The sequence below is a fragment of the Equus caballus genome, chromosome 8, assembly GCF_041296265.1.
Source record: "Equus caballus isolate H_3958 breed thoroughbred chromosome 8, TB-T2T, whole genome shotgun sequence".
NCBI classification, from domain to species: Eukaryota; Metazoa; Chordata; class Mammalia; order Perissodactyla; family Equidae; genus Equus; species Equus caballus.
Genome location: NC_091691.1, coordinates 80,377,124 through 80,401,650, shown reverse-complemented (window position 1 = coordinate 80,401,650; position 24,527 = coordinate 80,377,124). Strand labels below are relative to the sequence as shown.

The following is a 24,527-nucleotide window of genomic DNA, read 5'->3' as shown; positions in this document are numbered from 1 at the left end:
GCCATTGTTCTGCATTGTCGTCTCTGTCATAAATGAAATGCTTATAAATGGGAAAGTCAGTTTTTGGACTCCCTATTCTATTCCTGTGATCGATTTGTACATATGAATCTGGTTCTACACTCTGTTCTATTTCATTGGTCTATTTGTCTCTTCTTCTCCAATACTTCACTCTTAATACTACTATACTTTTATAAAAAGTCTTAATATCTGACACAGTAAGTTTTCCAGCTTTGTTATTCTTGGTTCAAGATTATCTTGGTTAATCTTGGCTTTTTGCGTTTCCACATACATTTTAGATTCAGCTTGTCCAGTCTTCTCCAAAACCTGCTAGGATTTAAATCTATATATCAATTTGGGAGAGAATTAACATTTTTACAGTACTAGGTCTTAAAAATCATGAATCTTGTATATCCCTCCATTAAGATTTTATAGTTTTCAATTGAGAGATCTTACACATCTTTAATTGATTTCTAGATATTTGATTTTTTTGATGCTACTCTAAGTGATATTAAAGAAAATTTACTTTCTAATTATCTATTACTAATATGTAGAAATAAGTTGATTTTGAATATTAACTGTGTATTCAGGCACCTTCCTAAGTTCATTTATTAAATCATCTGTGAGGCTGTTGGATTTTATACGTGAGCATACAAACGTGTCATCTGCAAATGAAAGTTTTATTTCTTCCTTGCCAATCCTTAAACCTTTTGATTTTTTTTCCCTTGTCTTATTTCACTGGCCAGTGCACTTCCAATGAACCTTGAATAGAAGTGATAACAGATATCCTTGTCTCATTTGTGATACCAGAGAACATTTCTCCATTAAATATGATGGTTGTTGTAGGGTTTTTTGTAAATATTCTTTGTCAGATTAAGGAAATTCACTTCTATTCCTAGTTTACTAAAAATATTTTTCGTGAATGGATATTGAATTTTATCCAGTTCTTTTTCTCTACCTAGTTAAATGATAAAATGATTTTTATTCTTTATTCTGTTAATATAGTGAGTTACAGTAATTGGTTTATGTGGTGAATTGGAGCACTTGATTTTTTTGGATGTTAAACAAACCTTGAATTCCTGGATTAAGCCCAGTGTGGTCGTGATATATTATCCTTGTTATCGCTGTTTAGGTTTGCTCTTCACAGGAGACATTCACTCGCATTTTTCTTGTAATTTTCGTCTCAAGCTTTAGTATTAAGTTTTGCTGGCCTTGTAGAATAAGCTGGGAATTGATCTCTCTTTTAATATTCTCTGGAAGAGTTTGTATAATATCAATACTTGTTTTTAAATGTTTGGAAGAATTAATTGTGAAGCCATCTCAGCCTAAGGTTTTTTTGTTTTCTTTTGTTTTTTAAATGGGAAAGATTGAAATTACAGATTCAATTTATTTAATAGGTACATGGTTGAATATTCATATTTTCTATTTCTTCTTGCACTAATTTTGAGAACTTGTTTTTCTAGCAATTTGTGCATTTCATAATTTTCTAATTTAGTGGTATCAGGTTCATAATATTTTCTAGTAATATTTTTAGTATTTCTAGTGTCTGTTGTGATATCCTCTTTTCTCTGATGTTGGTAGTATCTAGATTAGAGGTGGCATGAAGTACTGGGGAGAGTTTTTTAGCTAACATCTGCTGCCAATCCTCCTCTTTTTGCTGAGGAAGACTGGCCCTGAGCTAACATCCATGCCCATCTTCCTCTACTTTATATGTGGGACGCCTGCCACAGCATGGCTTGTCAAACAGTGCCATGTCCACACCCGGGATCCAAACTGGTGAACCCCGGCTCGCCAAAGTGGAATGCTTAAGTGCTGCACCACCGGGCCGACCCCTGGGGAGAGCTTTTTAAGCAAGTTTTGAACTCAGTCTATACATGTACTTTTCCCCAAACTCGAATTTTATCATCAAATCTATTGATAAGATAACTTATTTTATAGAAGTTAGTTTATTATAATGGGTTATGCTTTCTCTTATTTGACACATTTTTTTGAAGTAATCTTATAGTAAAATTGGGACCTTTGTTTTCTCTATATCTATATTTACTTGCTATTTTTTTGCTCTTTCTTTTTATTTTCAGTTTTCTGAGTCACTTTATTTTTAGATGTTTCTTGCATAAAACATATAGTTGAGTGTTTTTTTCCCCATCTAATCTTAGGGTCTTTTGTTCTTTTGTGGGTGGGTTTACCGTTACATTTATTGATACTGCAAATATGTTTGGTCTTAATTCTATCATTGTGTTCATATACTGTTTTTAATATTTTATTGTCATTTTCTGGTGTTTCTATTTTTATTCTGTGGTCTGAGTTTTCCATTTAAACTCATACTTCTGGGAATTTTGAGAATTTATAACCTGATTTTAGATCTAGAGGTTGCTTGATGTCATATTTTAAACAGTACATGTGTACTTCTATTTCTTGATTTATCGATATTAAAAAGGAAATAATGTCCCACTATAAAAATGAGGAATTAATTTACACCATTGAAATTAGTTTCAAGAAAGCTTTTCTGAAGAACATCTCTTCTGACAAACAACTAATGATAGCTCTGTCTATTAGAGGTCAAAGTTCCTGCAGTCGAATGGGTTTTGAAGTTATTAATTCACTTATTCAACAGCATATATTGCTGATTATATTACAGGTGCTGTATAAACACAAAAATCAGATATGCACCCTGTTCTTCTAAAACTTTCAATCTAATAAGGAAAGCAAACCCTGAACAAATAGCTCCAAGTGTGCTGAAAGGTGACAAATAAGTGAGGAGTAGTGAAGGAGTAGACCTAAGTCCCTAAATGGATCTATGTGCAGTAAGAGTATTGTGCTTATTACTTTTCCCATGGGAGTAGCACATGAAAACTTATAGGTATCATGAATGAGTATTCTCATTCCATGGTCATCTTAAGATAATGATGCCTTTTCACTTGACAAGTATAGCACACCCATTCTGTAAGTTAGAGAGTATTCATGACAAAATTTAGACAAGCAGCTACGGCAGATGGTCACCACAGCTTCATCCTCCTCAACTCTAACCTTTGCCTTTTGCTCCAGTTTTCCATCCTCTTTAGCATAAATTATCTTTTGCCTTAACAAGAGATCTCACTGTAGTTTGCACAGCCACATGAATCAAGCTTTTCCTTGATATACATAATAATTTTCTTGTCATTATCCTGCCTTTTCTTCCTAGGCCACTCTCACAAAATAAGAGGGTAGCTCATGTTTGACTTTTGATGTTTGCAGGCCATGGTATTTAAGTTAAATTGTTTTTGCTGACCAAAACTAGACAACTCAGATATCATTTGGGGTTGATTTGAAATGGAGCAGTTTATAGACTGGACAGCAAATTCCTCCTGGGCAGGAAACCCATTCCTCTTTATAGCCCAAACCTGGTATCTTGCATGTTCAGCTTTTCATAAGTCAGTGAATATAAAGGACGTATTTTCTGGGTTTTGCCTTAGTCTACAAATACATGACAAGATCCTTTGCTCTTTGATTAGATTTAGCAAAAGCTTTAGAGGAGTGAATACAATATTCATTGAATTTATGAAATCCTAACATTAGAAATATTCTGAGCAAGTCAATAAAAAATTAATATTATATTTCTCATTTTTTATTAGTGTTTTGATAACCTTCTGAGATAGATAAGGCAGTTTCTATTTTACTAGTGAAAATACATCCAATGAGATTAAGTGACATGCATAAGACAGCACCTCTATTTAATGGCTGAGTCAGGACTAAAGCATTTAGCTCCCAAACCAGTGTTATTTCCGTTACCCTGGCCTCCCTCTACTTAGCCATAAATTTATCCCACCAACATTTGAGTGCCAACTATGTATCTAGCATCATGCTCTTGACAGAAATGAAGACTGTGCAGATTAAAACTCTTAAAATGGTGAGATTTTTAAGGTATCTTTTGGTTCTTCTATTTTACAAAGTTTTAACACTTTTGTCTTCACATACTTTAAAAGGTCTATCATATATCTTATGTATTTTAAATATTTGTCCTCACTAGGAAAAAAATGCTTATAGTCTTATTTCTTTGAGAATTACTGTAAGAAGTTTTAATTTGTTGCTTAAGAGGAAGAGAAAATACAGGAACATACAGAGAACCATCATAAAAGGCACTTTCATAAGTGTCCTAACAGCAGGTGGTCCCAACAGTGAAGTGGGGCAAAGGAGGCTTGAGTCAGGAATTGGATTTGGTAATTAGAAGGTTACTGTGACCTTGGGCAGGTCAGTGTTAATGTAATAGTAGGAGGAGAGTCCAGGTTAGAAGGAAAAGAATGACTGGAAGGTGAAGAAATAAGATGGAGAGTTTCTCTTCTTGTGGAAGAAGGGTGATAGACATGGTTTGAGGGAGAAGGAGTGTGAATAAGGACATTTTTTAGATTATCAGTGTTGAGTGTATCTGTCACTTCAAGGGAAGAAGCCCAAGGAGAGGAAGGAAAAAAATGGAAAATGTTGGAGGAGAAGTTGGTAAATTGATGCGGCAAGATTAGGAGGAGGCAAGAGAAGATGTGACCAAGAGCCAAGTGACCAAGATAATGAAAGGAAGACATCAGGATGCTTATTCCTCTGAGATAGGAGAGAAGTAAAGGAAGGGTGAAATGGTTCAGAGGAGATCTGGGGGGGAAGGGAGGATATCTTAGAGGCCCAGGGCCTTTAGGCTTGAAGTCCTGGCTTTTCTAGTCAGCCATGGAGGCAATCAATACAGACTTCTTGGCTTAAGAGCTAACATTCAGCTTATGGTATTCAAAATAAACAATAAGAAATAGTTCAGATAGACAGGAGTTTTAGATGAACTTTGCTTAGTTTCATTATTGAAATTTCAGTGTGTTTCTATATAGTCAGTTTATTTTTTTTCCAATGGATATTATAATTTCAAGAGGCAAAGGAAGACGCATTTTAAGATAATATATGAGGACTAAGATAAGTTCTAAGTTTTTGTGTGGCTCAGTTTGGGGAGATACTTTTTCCCTGGGCTTTTAGTTTAGAATTGGCCAGGCCCTAATGATAGCTACATACTAAGAATTTATGGAAATTAACATGTTCAAAATCAACTCGTTTGTTCTATTTTGTTGCTGTACCTATATTTGAACACCTAAAGTCATTCTGAATGGAGCTGTGCCTTTCTCAATAGTCAGTGTCAGATTTGCACATGCGTATGGTCTCTGATCCTGTGGTAATAACGGAGAGCTCCTTCCAAAATCTGCACATGCAGATGTCTTCTAACTTAACCGACTGGGATATAAAATATCGTGTTTCAGTCGTTGGAACCCTACATCTTCCAATGGAAATGATATTATAGGGGCTGGCCCCATGGTCTAGTGGTCAAGTTCAGTGTGCTCTGCTTCAGTGGCCAGGTTTGGTTCCCAGGCATGGACCTACAGTGCTTGTCGGTAGCCATGTTGTGGCAGCGACCCACAAGCAAAATAGAGGAAGATTGGCACAGATGTCAGCTCAGGGTGAATCTTCCTCAGAAAAAAAAGAAATGTTCTCATAAATGGTTCTGTTATCTCAGACCAGCCCATAAAAGATCATTTAATCTAAAGTGTGTCTGAATTATTAAAAGTAATTACTGTTTATAACCATGTTTCTATCAGGAAGTGTGTTAAATTTCAACTCCCAAGGTAAAAACTATTTCTCCCACCTCTGCTTTATCTTACTCACTCCCTAGTTGTCTGGCAGTGAGAAAACAGGCACCCAGCTCCAAGCCACATAGGGTGGTCCTCACAAGTCTGAGGAAGGAGGAGCTGGGATAGGGACTCTTGAAAGTTGAGACAGGAGCTGGCTGCAGTGATGGCATATGCCAATGGACGGCTCCCCTTTCTATTTCAGCTATGAGATCTGGGTGCCTGCCATTGTAAACCTCCTGGCCTCTTTCTCTTTCTCCCCTTAGTGATTCTCAACCAGACCTGATTCTGTCCCATATACTGGGAGAAATTTGGCAATGTTCAGAGACATTTTTGGTTGTCAGAACTGAGGTGGTGCTACTGGGATCTAGTGGGTATAAGCCAGGGACACTGCTAAACATCCATACAAAGATTTATCCAACCCAAAATGTTAATAATGCCGAGACTGAGAAACTCTGCCCTAGGCCATTGCAGCTGATTCCCGTTTTTTTCCCCTCCTTGCTTCAGTGCAGAACAGAAATGTAGTTTATGTTCCTTAATTCTCTCCTACCTTCTATTCTTGAAACAAGCTCAGAGCCCTTTTGAGGTTTTTCTAAGGGCTTTACCATCATTACAACATGGAAAAAGATGGAGTAAAAATAACAAGAAAATTACAGTTTCAGGACATCTTAATTAAAAGCTATCCATGTTACCCACTGGACTTTAAATAGAACAAAATTCTGACCCTTCTCTAGACTTCAGTCCACTCTTCCCATTAGAGTTTCCTCGTTTCCTAGGCTTCCCTCCTTCCTTACCCATGCTGCTCAACTGTGGAGAACCTGGGCAGTCATCTTTTCACTGGTCCTCCAAAAGAGGAACAACAGGAGGGATGAAAAACCCTTGGGTTATTTTAGCGAGGAGTGAAGGGAAGGGTCCTTTGTATTGCATAGATCCAGCCAGAACTATTTTCTGTTGCCCTTCTTCTTTTAAGAAATTCATAGAATGAGGTTATGAGTATTGCTGTGCAGCACAGGGGCTCCTTTCTCTACTTGTCTCTTCTCCTTTCCACCCCTGCACTGCACTTATCACCACCGCTGGCTCCATGGGCACGTGACCTGTGCAGTTGCACAGAGCCCTGTGCTTACAAGGGCCCCATGTCTGACTGAATGCTCTGCTGTTGCCATCATGAAATTCTTAATACTTTTGGAACAAGGGGTCTCACGTTTGTTTTCACTTTGTTCTGGATCCTGCAAATTACGTTGTCAGTTCTGCTTACCAAAATCCTCCCAACCAACTTTGGTCTTTCGTGAGAGGCAGTCTGGCTTGGATGAGAAGAGAGGAAGGGTTTTAAGATACTTGTAGTTACAAGGAAATCCCAGCTGAAGATCTGGGAGCGAAGGGCAGATTCATATGTATGTGCTCAGTCTTCATTTGTGAATACTCACCTTTTAGAGTTGATTATTTTTTGCTTTGTTGATATTTATTAATTTTAACAAGATGACAAATTACTTATTAAGTACTTTTGTATGATCAGCAGTGTGCTAGAAGCCATGGGTGAAACTAAATAATAAAATGATGCTTGTTCTCTACTGGGCATGTTCAAGTGTTATAAAACCTCCTCATTTAGTTTCTGTAACTCTTTGAGATTGTTTTATCATCCCACTCCAAAGAGTAGGAAACTGATATTGAGACAGGTTAAGCTAGTTGTCTAACTTTATAAAGCTAGTAAATGGCAAAGCAAGGATTTGAATCCAGGCCGTTCTGACTCTGAAGCCCAATCCCATTCACTCCTCTACTCAGAAGTTCATTCTTCCTACTCTCTGAGTTCACCGTCAATATGAGGCCATCAGTAGACATAGAAGGTCAATTTCTTTTCATCAGTGAATTTTTTAAAACCCCATACAGACACATCAATGCTTTTCAAATTAAATATAATGGTGGATGAAAATAATATTGGTATATTTCATGTAGCTGCTTTTCATTGTGTTCATGAGAAATACATATTAGCATAATTAACCTAAAACAGTGTTCTCACAGAAAAAATTCAAAAGCCGTCAGCTGTCTATGCTTAGTAAATCACTCTCTCTCTCCTGTGTTGTGAAATATCTACTACTACTCTATAGTTAGTGTGACTTATCTGAAAGTGTTTCTTTGGAATAAGGGTCTCAGTCCTTAATTTCCATCCACCAAATAAAAATTTGGTGTTCATTGTGGTTGATATTTGCAATTAATTCTAAGAAAGCTAATTTGCAGAGAATATATTTTATGCCAATTCTTTGGTTTTATCATGTGAGCTACCTGAAATTATGGTTTGATATCTTCCTAAAACTCTGTGCCAGCTTTAGCCTAAATGTATTACATGCCTGGGTCTCTTGATTCTGCATGAGGAGGAGGCAGGCATCTGCCCAGATCATCTACAACTGACGACTTACATAGTTGCTTACTAGGTAAATAGATAAAGAGTAACTTGCTAATTTTCTTAGCATTTACTGATCTTTTATCAGCCTTTAGTTTCATGAGAAGGAGGGTCTGAGGCCTTTTACTATATGATATAACACAGAGCCAAGCATGTCAATGTCCTTCCAGAGCTTTTATTGTTAAGATCAGGACTGTTGAATCACACTGACCTGAGTTTTAATTCCAGCTGCACCACTGACTAGTTGTGCAACCTTTGGTAAGTTACTGTAAATGGCACTAATAATACGTTCTTCAAAATGCCGTAGGGAAAATGAACTGAATTACTGTATGTAAAGCACTGGGCACACTGCCAGGCCTAAGGAAAGGGCTTGGCGGGTAAGTGGTAGTTGTCTTCCTCCCCCTCTTATTCCACCAAGAGAATATGACTGGGCATAAACAGAACTTTAGGTAAGCCCTTTCTCTATTCACACCTAAACAATTTGATATACTCTTAAATATGCTTTGACTCATGTCCTCCTGCAGTGAAAAATAGGCAAATATCTTCCTCCAGTCTTCTACGAGGAGAGGATAGAATAACGTATTTTTTGTCTTCTAGTGTAATCAGGAATAAAATTCAGAGATCTCGGTGATCAGTGAGCACCAGCTCTATGTGCACTACCATTCTCTCAACGCAAACCAAACCAGTCTCTCTGAAGCTGAGATCCCTGGGCCTGCGGCAGGGTCACCTAAGACTCTTGTATAACAGAGAGAAAATGAAACTAGTTCCCTCACCCCAGACCTACTGAACAGAATCTCTGGGGCCGAGGCCTTGGAGTATAAGCCACCCCGGTTATTCTTCCATATAAAAACATTTAGAAATACTTCTCTGTGCTCTCTGTCTCACTTCCTTGCCTTTGCTTAAACTATTTCCTCAGCTTGGAGTAGCCTTTCCTCGTTTAGAGAATTCTTACACACTTTTCAAGAGCTACTTCTTCCTAAAAGCCTTCCCAGATCTTCCCCAACTGAAGTTAATTTTGTATCTTCATTATTGTGGTTATCACAGTCTACCTTGTAGTGTTTTGCTAGTTTTCCACCAATCAGTAAGCTCCTAGAGGGCAGTGATTGCCGATTATCCTAATAACCACCCTAGCAACATACTTTGCGCACCATGGGTGCTCAGAGAATATTTATTGAATTTGGATTGATCTTCTAATTGCTTTTAGAGGATAGATAAAGCACATGCAGCTGTGGCTCCACTGATGTCACAGATGTACTTATTACATCCATGGGAGGAGCAAAGGCGTAGAGATGAACTCTAGTTTCTAGTAAGATGATTTCTTCAAAGTTGCACTGCCCCTGTCACTGATATTTTAGGCACTTTTTTGGTTCTGGATGACTTTTAATCCCATCCTATGCTTCTCCATCATCTGGTTTACTGGATAGGGCATTGCCCAGACCATTGGCAATGTAAAGTGATGCACACATGGGAGCTATCCAATGGAGGGTGACAAAGAGAAGAAGATATTATGAGACACCTGGGGAGTCTGATTAGCAGGGATTGGACAGGGATGTAATAACTGAAGGTGATAGCACATTTTGGGAGTTACTCCAAATATTAAATCACTGCCCGCTATAGGTATTATGTTGATTATTTGGCCTCACACCAAGCAGCAAGATTAAGTTGAGAAAAATCATTGGATTTAGCAGGTGAAATCAGATTTTCAGTGGGTTCATTAGAATTTATGAAAGCAGTAGTGTTTATGAAAGTGTGGTGGTAGAGACTAGATAGCTACTGTAGAGGGGAGCTCATTACAAATATAGGGAAACTTGTCTTTTCAATATTATTGTCTTTAGACTTTTAATGGTTGGGGTAGTAATACTGTGAGAAGAACTCCAGATGACCACAATTAATCACCTAGTAAAAACATGGAATTCATAAATGAGTCGATCAGGACATTTTAAATTTAGGCAAAGAAAGACCTCTCCCCTCCCCTGCTCCCCTCTAAAGCATTCAGGGCCATAAAGTGTCTAGAGATAGTGAGAAAAGGTCATTGAATTTGTTAAGAGGAGGTGACTGACTTTTAGAGTGAATTTAGTGAAAATTCATGGAAAAGGGGATGGGTAATAAAGTTGAAATGGGCCTGGGGGAATAGAGATAGTGCATATTCATCATTCCTTGAGGAATTTGAGGAATTGGCTTGGACAGAAAAAGAAAATGGTAATTATATCAGCTGGATGAAGTTTGTGTTTACAAAGAACCAGAGAGTACAATTCCAGCACCGCAAAGAATTGCCCTTGTGCCAACCCTGTGTAGTCAGACCCCTAGCCCCTGGTAGCCATCCAATAGTTTTGCCTTTTTCAGAATGTCATATAAACTAAATCAAACAGTATGGAAAAGACTGGCTTCTTCACTTACCAAAATGCCTGCTCTATATAAATTTTTAAGATATTTTAAAATGCAAATAATCCCCCCTCCCAAAAACAAGTAAACAAAACAAAACAGGTAGGAATCTGAGAAGATGGATGTAGAGAAGGTGAGTTAGGAACATACTGAGATGTAGAGACATTTATCTCATGAAGACTATTTCACTTCTCATGAAAATTAGGTGAGTTTATTAGCTTTGAATGAATGGTGGAAAGGAGGAAGAGGAGGCAGTGGTGACCCTGACCAGTTAAATGTTTTCTTTTCTCAAACTGGCCTCCTTTCCTTCTCTGACATTTCTCACTTCCTCCCCCCTCCCCTGGGAGGAATACACACACACGCAAGCACGCATGCACACATACATAAGCATACATGATGTATGTATCTCTATTTGCATGGCATAAGCATTTCATTTATAAAGAGGTCATCAGTGCATATCAGATTCAACTTCAGACTTAGTTGAGGGCTATCAGATGACATGTGGTAGTACCAGGACTTAATGTAATCTAGAGCCGAACATTTGCCTCTCAATGCAAGATTTCTTTTGTAAAATTTTCCTTTCTAAATTTTTGTATCATTTCCCTTCTTATTAACAGGAATTTAAAAATTAAGAACTAAAAATGTTATGGGGCCGGCCCCGTGGCTGAGTGGTTAAGTTCTCACGCTCCGCTTTGGCGGCCCAGGGTTTCGCTGGTTCGGATCCTGTGTGTGGACATGGCACCGCTCATCAAGCCATGCTGAGGTGGTGTCCCATATATCACAACTAGAAGGACCCACAACTAAAATATACAACTATGTGCTGGGGGATTTGGGGAGAAAAAGCAGAAAAAATTAAAGAACTGAAAATGATAGAATGTAAAAAATTTAACTTTTGATATCTGGAATTGGAGTTTTTAGGTGTAAAGTATTAGCAATCATATCTGTACATGCTATGTGTTTTGGTAGTGTTGATTTATTTTTTTCAAATTAAATTATATATATGAATATAATTTTATTATAGAAGTACTTATTAATCTCGTACTTACTGATTCCTCTGAATACTTTTTCCTTAGGAATTAACTGGCTTTTGTTTTCCTTGTTTTTTCCTATAGTTGTGATATTCAAAGCATAGGTGATGTTATTCTACCAAAGAGGAAACAGAAAGCAGGCCAAGTTTCCTGGGACATTTATCACATTCATTAATTATCACCTTCACCTATTTTCACCTGTGATGATCATTCGCGTCATCTTATTCTTGACTCGTTCGCATTGACCACATACTCTGTTGATGATGTAACTTGCAGGGAGATGTAAGGAGATGTTACCATGTGCCAAAGGTCCTCAGAGGATAGGGAAGCATTCTGTTGCAGGTTACTCTTGGTGCTAGCATTGAGGTTATTATAAATCCAACATATTGCTCTTCTGCCATAAATAGAATTATTTTACTGTATCTTCTCTTTTGTATGGAGGGCAGTTATCTGTCACTTTACATATACCCAGAAGTCAGAATATAAGCCTGAAAAGCCCTTAGCGTGGCCAAAACTTGCTAAAAGTAAATGCAGTAAACCATATGCCTACTACGTGACAGGTGGTTTACATATATGGCTATATTTAATCCCTACAGTAATATTATTGTGATAGTCGTTGCTGCCACGTTTTACAGAAGAGGAAGTTGAAGTTTCTGAGGTTCTAGAACTTGTCCAAGGTCATACCTCTAGAGCTGGAGTTCTGCCTTGCGTTTGTGTATCCCTTAAGATCCTCATTCTGAGTCCAGTTACTCCCATTTTCAGTCACTCACTCACGCAAATATTTTTTCAGTACCTGCTATGTGACAGGTCCTCGGTATCAGGATTAAAGACAGATATAGAGAGTCCTAAGGAATTGCTTTATCTGTTTTTTGGCTGCAGTAGATACAAAACAGACTAGAAAAGAGATGAGGCTTGAGGACCAAGACGTTGTCTATCTTATCAACAGTTCGTCCACAGGGCAAGCACAGCACATAGCAGGAGCTCTATAAATATATGTTGAATGGATGAATGACATCGCTGAGAAGTAATAGCTAACTGGGAGAGAGAATAAAGTATAGAAAGGAGATAAAATCAAATAGCAGAACTGTCTTGGGCCATTGAGTGTTTGAATAAGCAATTGCATACCTCAGAAGCCCCACAGGGCATGAAGAGCCTTCAGTGTGCTCACTGATGCCCAGAATAATGACCTGGGGCCACTGAGTGACTAAGGTGACCCAGGCTCTGTGCAACAGAGAGAAAGCCATTCATGAATGCGACATCTTGTTTAAAAAGCAAGGAAGTAGGTACGACATTTTAGAAAAGTTTCTATAAAAACTGGCCCCTTTTTCCCTTAAAGTGTGCTAAAGGGCTAAACTTTAGTGTCTTGGAAAAATCACATACATGGAGGAGCTCTTTCCCTAATGATATTGGATAAAGGGGTGTTACATAATATAATTTGTTTTCTCTGATAAATTATAACACTAAATTTTCATGCCAAATGAATCTATAAAAAATTCAAGTTGTATTCTTTGGAAGATACTTCATGAAGAACTATATAGAGTATATAGCATATAACAATCTGTAGTACTGTAACAAGGGAATAGGTTGCATAAAATAACAAAACAACATTTTTTGAGTAATATCATTTGAAAGAATTATGATATGTTGAAGTAACTCATGTTTGGAGCATCATTTAGCTTTTTGTAAGAAAAAAATGGGGTAATTAGGAACCTATTGAAATGATTTCAATTTCATTATTCAACAGCATCGATGCGCTACTTTCTTGTTCCAAGAATGTATCTATTAACAGTGATGTTTTGCCTTACAGCTTTTCTGGGAGAAGAGGCTACAAGGACTTAGTGCATCAGATGTAACAGAACAAATTATAAAAACCATGGAACTCCCTAAAGGTCTTCAAGGTATTATCCAAGTTCAGTTGAGCAGTACCTACTGTGTGCCAGGCTCTGTGTTAGATGCTGCAGTCAGAAATGACTGAGACAAGTCATTTACTTTGTGGGATTGCCTTGCTGGATGACATACCTCTTGTGTTTTAGTAAACCCAGAGGAAATGTCATGAAAAGCTTGTATGTTGCAGCGATGCCTCAGTGCAGTATATTACCTGAGATTTTTTTCTGTGTAAAAATTTTGGCTTTAGGTGAGGTTCATCATATAAACTAACTCCTGTGCTACTTTTAGAACCAAATGCAGCTGAGTGCCAGAATTTCCCAAGCTTCCTGCTCAAAGCAGCATCTGGCCCCAGCACTTGCTCTTTCTCTGCTCTCTTATCAAAAGAACACCTAACAGCTCGCCTTCTGCCTCTCTCTCCACAAACTGCTGCTGTAGGTGGCAATGGGAACAGGTGCACCTTGGTCCAGGAACAGCAGCAAGTGGGATCTGGGCTGGAAAGCTCAGTTGCTAGTGCGCCTGTCATATCATATGTTAATTCCAAGTTCTAGAGAAGCATTATTTTTCAAGTATTATAACTTTAGCTTCTGAATCTTGATATACTGTGGATTGCTCAAAATACTCATAATTCATGGTTAGAATATTATCTCATCCCTCTATGTTCTTGGAAATTATTGCTTTAGTGTAACAAGTTTAGGACTCTAAGCAATGCATCTTAATGTGGCCAGGGTGCCAGTCTCTTACAAGTAGTCAAGGTGTACAATTATCAAATCTATTAACTTGGATATTTTGTTGGGTTTTTGAAAAAGCTGTTAAAGCTGCAGGTACAGAATGCTTGCTTTGGCTTTTCCTTTGAAGTCCCCAAACAAAGATAGTGTTGAGATACTGCTAGAAATTAACGTTGAAATTGACAGGAGAAACTCTTCCAGCATTCCAGGGATACATTAATAGGGATACTTGAGTTTAATATGATTTTAGAAGGGACTTAGATCATTAAAATAATTGACCTTGCTTGAGGAAATGTAGCCAACTTTTAAACAGTCTAGTACCTTGGAAAATGTTATTTAAAGTTATATTAAACTTTTATTAAAGTGCTCAGCTATTTTATTACGATTTCTTTAATGTTAATTCTTTGGTGTATAATAACTGTTAAGTAGATATAATCTTATCCTTTGCTGCTTTGGCTTGTGTCAGTTTTAAATATATGACCCCAAAAGAACATAAAAGTATCAGTTGTTTTAGGTTACATAAGGTTTGCTCAGCACATCTAGAAGTTTCCTTTAACTAGCACGTATTTCTAATTGCAGGAGTTGGTCCAGGTAGTAACGATGAGACCCTTTTGTCTGCTGTTGCCAGCGCTTTGCACACAAGCTCTGCACCCATCACAGGGCAAGTCTCGGCTGCTGTGGAAAAGAACCCCGCTGTTTGGCTTAACACATCTCAACCCCTCTGCAAGGCTTTCATTGTCACAGATGAAGACATTAGGTAAGGCCCTTCAACGGAACTTCAAAATCTTGTTGTTTACATTTGATAAATTTTATACTGCCTTTTAGGTTCAATGGCACATCTAGGAAGAGATGAGTCAATCAGAAAGTTATACTTTTTTTTTCACAAAGCTTTTGTGAAACTACTCAAGGTGATATAGGACATTTAAAACAAATACATGTGTGAAAAGGCAGAAGTGCTGCGTATAAGGGGTATCAGCACCATCGTGTCCAAAGGATGGACCAGTCTTACTCTGCGCATCAGTTTTGCAGTGTCTTTTGCAGTTTGGGGTGGTGCCTTTTTGCTCTGAAGAACCCTCCGTTCAGCCGTGCCTTTTGTGATTGCTTCCTGCATTGGTTTGTCTACAGACTAGTCTCTCTTTGAAGCAGATCCGAGCCAGGCTGCTTTCAGCTCAGTTGTGTTTCCACAGGTCAATTACTTGTCTTGATTATGGTTACTTCACTTCAGCTCAATTTAGAGATTTGTTTATCTCTACTTCATGTTGTTTCTAGTAAAGATTTAAGGTGGCTCCAAAGACACACACACACACAAAAAGCCAGGTGAGAAGTAAAAGGGAAAGATCAAGCAAAGGGTGAAGCAATGAAACAGCCAGGAAGGAGGAAGGACAGAGCTGCAGCTAACATTTTTCACTCTTTCCAAGGCTGGGCCACAAATGAGGTTTTTAGCAGCAAATAGTGGAAGGAAAACATACAACTCAGACTGATAATACCCAGAAAGTATAAGCAAACCGTTGCTCAGGAGAAGCAAAACTATTCCAGATATTCAGACCACAAAGAAATTCTTATATGGGATTTATGAACCTCAGTATCATTACTTTATAATGATAGTATAATGATAGCATTCTGTATTTTCCTCAAAAATAGGAGAGTGTGTATACTTCCCTACTTCTATCCTCTGAGTGTAAATCAGAAAGTGTTACTGGAGTAATATTCCTAGACAAAACCAGCAGATGGCACTTTTGAATCACATAATTAAAAAATGCGTTTTATATGTATATATTTTTTTCCAAATCTGTAAAAGCTGGCATGAGAATGTTTTTAAATGCGTGAGTCTAGCGAGGTATATAATCAGAAAGCCCTTCCTGGGTTTTAAAGTAGTTCCTTTTGCAAAGATGTAGAATGGTTCGAAGTTGATTCAGATGCCTTGTTTACATAGAATTTATGATCAGCATTATTTTTTAAGAAAAACAAAATGTAAAATCAAGGAGAGGAATCAACTTGCCCCTCGGATTATTCTTACCCTTGAGGAAGGAAATTACTTGGCGATGAGTTCTTATCTGTCTTGGAATGAGTACCCAGTTACTCAGCAGGGATCTCACCGGGTCATTATGGTTGTTGACTGAGCTTCTCTGAGCGATAGCACAGGAATGTTGATGGCTTCACCACCAGATCTTTTGATAGTAGAGGAAACTATCTCCAAACCAGATCTGGATGATTTCCTCTTAGAATAAACTTGTCTAACAAATTACCCATTTGATTTAACTGTCAAGTTACAAATTCTCACAAATTTAGTGCTTAAAACAACTCCCGTTTATAGCTCACAGTTCCATAGGTTAGAAGTCTGAGCCAGGCATGACTGGATTCTCTGCTCAGGCTGCCAAGGCTGAAATCAGTGTTTGTTGGACTGCATTCTCTTCTGGAGCTTGGGGTCCTCTTTCAACTCCTATGGTTGTTGCAGAATTCATTTCCTTGTAGCTGTAGGACTGAGGCCCCTGTTCCCTTGTTGGCTATGGGGTGGGGGCTATTCTCAGCTGTTAGAGGCTGCTGGCAGTTCCCTGCCCCATGGCTCCCTCCATATTCCCTTTCCCACTTCTTTCAGGAAGGGCTAAAATGCTTTTAGGGGCTCTTCTTTCTAGGTCAGGCCCCCTAAGATAATCTCTTTTGATTAACTCAAAGTCAGTTGATTAGTAACCTAATCATGGAGTGATAGCCCATCATATTCACAAGTTCTGCCTGCCTGAAGGGGAGGGAATTATACAAGGAGTGTACATAGGAGTGGGGCAGGGGCCTCTTTGGGACTGTGTTAGAACTCTGCCTACCACAATGGGCAAATGCTTTAATTTCAGCTTTCACAAATATGGGAAATAATGCTCAGTACAACAGAGAATCAATGGTAAATGTTAGAGTTTAAGATAGAGTTCTCTAGCTAAAAGCACTATTGGCTCCATTTTCTTTGTCTTCCTAATGGGATTATTCTTGGGCAGTTGTGGAGATTCTCATACTCTGTTATTAGGAGTCAAAGACTGCCAATGAGACTGACATGCTATTTGTCATAAACCTTGAGCCACTGAGCCAGAGGCAAGACTAACTATATAAGAAATAAACAACATGTTCTTCTTGACCCTGCAACACTACATGAAAATCTGTCTAACTTGTTTCTTTTAATATGACAGCGCCTATACAGCTCAGACTAACTCAGTGACAGCCTCTCTCTTTTTGAAAATTCATTTAAAAAGTAGAAGTCTATACCTTTTAATTCTTTGTATTGTTTTTAGAGTTTAATAAAGATAACATCTAACGTTTTTGTGGCTACACAATATATGTTAACTTGACCACCTTGGACAGAGTTTCATGAGCTAAAGAGACATGTAGGCTGGAATATATAAATGTAGCTTTACAACTGGTCCAGCACCCAAGGAGTGAATAACTCAGTGAATCTTAGTGGAGTCTTCCGGAACATCGCTCCTCTACGCTTCTGCTTTCCCAGATTTGGGGCAGTGCTACAATTTGTCTTTCTCAATTACTGATAGAGAAAATCACTTTTTTTTCAGTAGAGCCCTCAGTATTCCTTGCTACATCTCTTCCTTGTCACTGGGCTGCTCCATCTCCCACTCTGTGTCCATCCTAACCACCTTTCCTCTGGTCTCAGGAGGCATTTCGTCCTTAATCAGGGCTAACTCCCTGACCTGTGCCTTTTACTCTCTCCCTTTCTTGTTATTTCTAAGATTTTTACTTACCAGTCTTCTCCCTTCTCTTGTGTTTCTTCAATCTTTGCCTCTCCACTTGGTTCTGGATGTGACTTTCTGTTTACCATCTTTGCTTGCTAGAACTGTTTTAGGAATCCTTCTCTTGCCCTGTCAGCGAGCTCCTCTCAAATTTTTTCTGCTTTTTTAAGATAACTGCAGACCAATAACCTTTCTTCATATGCTTTGCTTTCCATCTATTTCAGAACCTTTCTTTATGACTTGGCATTATTAACTCTCACTTTTGAGGTCCCACTGCAATCCCCAAGACACAGACAAACTTGTGGCATATTCTTAACTTACTCAGCTCATCTCAGTTGAAGAGATGCCTTTCAGCTTCTGTCCTTTGCATATGGGATTGTGTGGTCTTGGCTCGTTCTTGATAGCCTGTTGCCAGCAGGGCTGGGAACCCAGGAGAGAACTCTGACTGGCTTTCCCCTAAGATGGCCATGGAACGCGAGACTAAATCCTGGCTCATCCTGCCCCCACTTCCTCCATGTTTCTCGGTGCTTCACTGAACAAATACCTTTTCCTTCTTTATTTTCAATGTTACTTCCCTCTTCTATCTCTGCTTCCAAGTTATTTCTAATTATCCTTTATAAGAATAACCCCAAATCTACACACACTTGAAATTCTTGAAGCTGGAAAGGTCACTGAAATAAATCTACTCCCACGAAAATGCTCTGTGAGATGAGCATGTGCCTGTCTGAATATCCTTCTTTTTGGCAAGGCTCATCTCCTGTGTGATTTGGTTTTATGAGTGTAGAAGAAACTTTTGCAAAGTCTAAGCAGAAGGAAGTATATTTTCCTCAGGAATTTTTATGATTTTGGAGTAAAGATAAACTTTAGTAGCAGGTTCGTATTTCCATTACTTGCCAAATTATCAGTATCTTTTTATTCTATTTTTATAAAGGAAACAGGAAGAGCGAGTACAACAAGTGCGTAAGAAATTGGAAGAAGCCCTGATGGCAGACATCTTGTCACGAACTGCTGACACAGAAGAGATGGATCTGGAAATGGACAGTGGAGATGAAGCCTAAGAATATGATCAGGTAAACTAACCAGAGAGAGACTTGGAACTTGAGAGGTTTCATTTTCTTGCTTCCACCCACTGTAGCCAGCCCCAGCAGTGAATAAAAAGGCTTCTCCTATGCATAGGTTGTACATGTGCTCTTGTTTGGCCCCCTCTGTATTTAAGGACGATAAAAGTTATTTCATTCTTTTGTCCTCATTATGTAAAGACAGTCACACCCCTGAAGCCACTTGCAAGGGATCTAGCCTCCTTTATTAGTGCAGGGTGGAAAACCTCCAAGGTGTCATTAGAGAAAATGCGTCATTAGAGAAAAGTAGGGAGGAATGAGTGCAGGAGACGAAGGGGGCTATCATCTCTACCACAATAGTTTTCTGGGGTCTATTGTCCCCGCTTTAACATTATGGCCACAATGTAGCAAAATCCGTTCCTTCTCTTAGGTTGTCTCTAGCACAGACTTGATGCAGGGAGAATGAGAAGGACATTCCAAATTATAATAAATAATTTCTCTTAAAAAATACAAATTTTGATCCTATCCTAAACTCACATGTGAGTTTCATGGGCTCTGTTCCATTGGGGTATATATTCTCTTCAGATGATTACACTCAAATCTTCAAGGATTTTTGTAGCATCTTGCTTCCCAACTTCTATCCTGCTTTGTTTTGGCAGGCCTTGTCTTACTTTCTGCCACCCAAGGCAGATTGTGTTCTCTGAAGCCAAAATTGAGAGGGTGGGAGCTGGGGAGGTGGGAAGAGAAAGAGCAGGAGACTGAGAGAGAGAAAGAGCAGAGTGAGTTGGAGTTCTCCCTCTGTAGTTGTCTTGGAACCCTCCCTCCCCATCGTCCCTTTCAGTCTGGGGACTTGCACCTCGTCCTAATAGTCATTCTTGCATTCCGTGGGGGACACAATCATACAGTCCCTATGCTCACAAAACTTTAAGCACAGTGGTATTAAACAAATGCTCATGTAACTATATAATTACCAACTGTGATAAGGGCTGTAAAGAAAAAACAGAGGTGCTGTGAGAGCTGGTGGCAGGGGAGCTAACGATGTGAAGGGCCAAAGAGGCTCTCTGAGGAAAAGACATTTACTTTGAGCCTGAAAGACAATAGGAGTGAGCTGGGAAAGTCTGGGTAAAAAGTGTTCCCATCAGAAGAAACAGCAAGGAGAACTTGGTTCCTTTAAGGAGCAAAGAAAAGATCACTATGGTTGGAGTGCAGGAAGTCTGGGGAGGTGGGGAGAACACGGAGGTGAATCTAATCATGCTGAGCCTTGTGGACTGTTGCTAAGGGTTTTGAGCTTTATTGTTAAAACCACTGAGAATCCACTGAAGGCTAACTGATCAGATTTGCTTACTCACAAGATGCCTATGACTGCTGCATGAGAAAAAGGCCTGGAGTGGGGAAAGCTTGCAGCTGGAAGACCACTAAGGAGGCTGGTGGAGTCCGGCAAGAGATGACGGTGGCTTCACAAGGGTGTTGGCAGTGGGTGTGGAGAAAAAAGAGGAAAAGGGAGATTTGAGATGTATTTGGAGATAGACTCGACTTGACCAAACAGTTGATAGACCAGGTGGAAGTGAGGGTGAGAGAGTGGCCCGGATGACTCCAGGTTTTTCCCTTGAGCAGCGGGTGGAGGGGAGGGGCTCTCACTTGGTAGAGGGATAGGCTGAGGGTATTGAGTGTAGCGACCATGAGGTCATTGTTGACGCTATGTTCCCTTCTCATCCGTGACTTTGCCTTAATTCAGGAAGTGGCTCATGCCACAGTGATACAGAAACAGGAAATAAATACGATGTCTTACATTTACATATTCAATGACAGTAGCGCCATTTAGTCACACAGTTTCCTGACCACACAGAACCATTTGAATCCAGTTCAGTGCTATTTTAAGTCTTTTTTTTTTTTCCTTATTGCGGACAGGAAGATGCCGTTTTGACTCTGAATCTTGTTTTCCTCCTTGGCAAGGATGTGTTTTATGGGCTTTGACGAGTGTACTTAGTACGTGTAAAGTTTTTCAGAGGGAAAGTCTCAGGGTGTTTCCTTTGCCCCAAGATTCAGCCACGCTGTCCCCGAGCGCAGTACGAGAATCCGGCACTGCGCCTGCGCCCCGGCACGACCGACTCTCGGAAAGCCCTCCTCTTTTTCAGAGCTTTTCGGCTTTTGGTTGTTTCTCAGACTTTTCTCCTGAAAATAATTTAAGGTCGTCAAGGGTCGTCTAATTGAGCCTTTACTAGACGCTTGCTTTACAGATGACTTTGCAGACTGTTGTCAAGGCAGCCCCCTACGTTATGCAAGCAAGCGTGGGTTTTAGGCGCTAGGCACGTCGCTCATATGACAGCTGCCGCTGCTCATTGCCTGGTCAGATATGGTTAACGGTGGTAACAAACTAATTAATGTGTGTGATTAGAGTTTTAATATATACTTAAAAAGCAGCTATTATTTTGGCATGTTTAATAGGGAGAGATTCATATTATATATATTATATTTTAAACTTGAAAATGGCATTATTAGACCAGGCCATTAGACTTGTAGATTGTCGAAGATTTAGAAGTACGTCTTAGTTATAAAAATTAAATTCATCTGACTCACTAATTTAGCCCCAAATACACCTAAAGTGTTTAATAATCCAGAGCACTCACACGTGACTTAATTAGATGTCTATAATAAGCCCTGGAATAGGTAGGACTCAGCTCACCAAAGGTGGGGACATGGCGAAGTTCACCTGGCTGCTAAGAGAGGGAAACTATAACATGCAGTTCCACTTAGGTCCGTCAACCTCACCATGCCACGGCTCTTTCTGATGCTCCTTATTAGCAAGGTGGACGTTTATTTGTTATATATATATGTATGTGTAACCTAAATAACAGGTTGAGATTTACTGTGTTACTTAAGATTTTACAGTCATAGAGAAATGCCAGGTTATCAAACATTTTTGGAGTGATTGCAAGAAGAAAACTATAAAAACAAAGGTATTAAAATACTACGAAGGAGAGAGAGTATCAAATACATAATTAGTTCAATTTGCAATTGCACAGTACCATTTCACCCAGGTTAAATGATAGCAAGACTTTGGTGCATGTCTATCATCTGTAAATATTCTGAAGTAAAATAAATCATTGTAGGGGCCGGCCTGGTGGCACAGCGGTTAAGCGCACATGTTCCACTCTGGCGGCCTGGGGTTCACCGGTTAGGGTCCCGGGTGCAGAAATGGCACCGCTTGGCAAAAGCCATGCTGTGGTAGGCGTCCCAAGTATAAAGCAGAGGAAGATGGGCATCAATGTTAGCTCAGGGCCAGTCTTCCTCAGCAAAAAGAGGAGAATTGGCAACAGTTAGCTCAGGGCTAATCTTCCTCAATAAATAAATAAATAAATAAATAAATCTTTGTGAAGTAAAATACATCATTGTTGGAAATTTTCTTAAATTCTCTCAAAAGTGTTTGGATTTAGCTGTGTCTATTATATTTTTTCATTCGTATGCCCTACGATTTCTCTTTTTATGCTGATTTCGTTACTTATAGATAGAAAATGTTTGCATAAGCATCCAAAGGGATGCACACGAGTTCTTGAATGGCATGAGGCTTACCGATTATCAAAATAAAACACTTGAAACACTGGGAGGATATGCTGAGCACTTTTTGTGTACAAAGTGCTGTAACTGAATGCTAATCAAGGCTTTAAAAATGCGAGTCTAACTGAGATTTAGCCCCTAATCACTTTTTCAAGTTTTGCTGGCCTCTCACCTGAGAAATCATTGAATCACTTAAATTTGTTTGTCTTTCTTTACAGGTAACTTTCGATCGACGTCCCCCAAGAGCAAATTCCTAGAATTGAACAAACACGTTTCCACTGGGTTTTGCCTGTAAGAAAAAAATGTACCCGAGCACATAGAGCTTTTTAATAGCACTAACCAATGCCTTTTTAGATGTATTTTTGATGTATATATCTATTATTCAAAATATGATGTTTATTTTGAGTCCTAGGACTTAAAAAGAGTCTTTTGTAATATCAAGAAGGACCCTTAAGAGGAAGCTGAGCTTTTGATGCCAGGTGCAATCTACTGGAAATGTAGCACTTACATAAAATATTTGTTTCCCCCCCAGTTTTCATATGAGCAGATCAGGAGTACCAAATAAATTTCCCAATTAAAGATTATTGTGACTTCACTGTATATAAACAGATTTTTATACTTTATTGAAAGAGGACACCTGTACATTCTTCCATCATCACTGTAAAGACAAATAAATGATTATATTCACAGACTCATTGGAATTCTTTCTGTTAAAGAGCACACACCATAAGTAGCCCCTCCTTAGGATTCCTGATTACATTCAACTGTGGTCCCTGGGCCTTAGGTTTGAAATGGAGGTGGTAGGAAATAGTTCATGCATTTGCAGCACGCCTCCAGATATTGCGAGAATTGTGCTGCTTTCACCAGAATTCTAAGTTGTCATCTAGCATAGGTAATTTTTTTTCTTTGCCTGTGACTAGTACTTTTGTTATTTCTATAAAAATAAGGCATTTTCTTCCCTTGGCTGTGAATTATGTACACAAATAACCTTTGGATGTTACTAGAAGTCTGTTTGTGGTTTTTTTCTAGATCATTTTGCATTTTCTAATGTCCACTAGCTTACTAGGTTAACAGGTGCAGGTCAGACCCTTTGCCACAGAGAGGCAGCTTTCTAAGCAGAGTTGCTTAACGAACTTCACTAGTCAGTACCCAGCCTCCAAAGTATTAACGTTTTTTTTCCGTTAAAACTCTCGAGCATAACTTCATTACCACTTAAATTCTTCGATATCTAATTTACTAAAACTGCATAGCGTTATTAAAATTGAAACATACTTAAGTTAATCTGATGCCAAGGAAAGGAGGGAGTGGTTATAAGCAAATTTAAGCACATTATGAGAAACAGAGCAAAAATATCTTTCTATAGGAAGGGTTTATATGCTGCTTCTTAACTCTGAGTTCTTTTAAAATTAGACCCAGAATGATGTGGTAAAGGATGTGACCAATTCCAGATAAGTGTCACCTGTACATTGAATTACCACTGCCTCCAGCACCCTTCCAGTTACCGAGGATGGCAAAGAAGAGAAAGTAGTCTAAGCAATGTTTAACTGGCTGGGTCTGGGCGGCTGTCTCTCTCTGGACCTTATGCCAGGTTACACACGTAACTCCTTCTTGGGATTCCTGACCTACATTCAACTTGGATCTCTGGGACTTAGGCCACCAATTTCCTCAGAGCAGACCTGCTGGCAACAAGCAGGGGTACTTACAGACTCTGGGAAGACGGTTGGCAGATGGTCTTGCTCTGGGTCCGTCAGACTGCCCCAGCTCGGGTGGTAGCAGGAAGTTAATGTTGATTTCTTTTTAAGAACTGGTATGACTAGTTAGGATGGATATCCAAAAGCTTTTCTTAGACTCCCCTAAGTCCATGATTCTTGACCTGTAATCAGGCTTGGGGTAACTTCACCTTGGTGATCCATGTTCTTTTTGCAAAGCAATCCAACCAAGATATCCAAGCTTTTATAAACAGCTTTTGTAAAAGCAAAAACACAAGATACACACGTGCAAAACTTTGATTTTTGTTCTTATATATTTTTCTCAGGTAGAGAACAAGGTATGAAAGCCATTACGTGGTGTCCAACTGGGACCATCCCATAAGTCCAGATGTTCCCAATATACCCACAGGACGACATGTCCAAAATTAAATTCATCATCTTA

The 24,527-nt window shown here is 39.0% G+C and overlaps 1 protein-coding gene across 1 annotated transcript in view; it reads left to right on the top strand.

Moving 5' to 3' along the window:
* Positions 1 to 23,067, top strand: part of MBD2 (methyl-CpG binding domain protein 2) — a 73,712-nt gene extending 50,645 nt beyond the window's left edge. Inside the window, exons 4-7 of the mRNA XM_014727722.3 lie at positions 13,237 to 13,327; positions 14,621 to 14,798; positions 18,695 to 18,833; positions 22,595 to 23,067. Coding sequence (XP_014583208.2) covers positions 13,237 to 13,327; positions 14,621 to 14,798; positions 18,695 to 18,821 — 396 coding nt within the window. The 3' untranslated portion in view covers positions 18,822 to 18,833; positions 22,595 to 23,067. The remainder of the gene's footprint in view (positions 1 to 13,236; positions 13,328 to 14,620; positions 14,799 to 18,694; positions 18,834 to 22,594) is intronic.
* Positions 23,068 to 24,527: the final 1,460 nt, after the last annotated feature.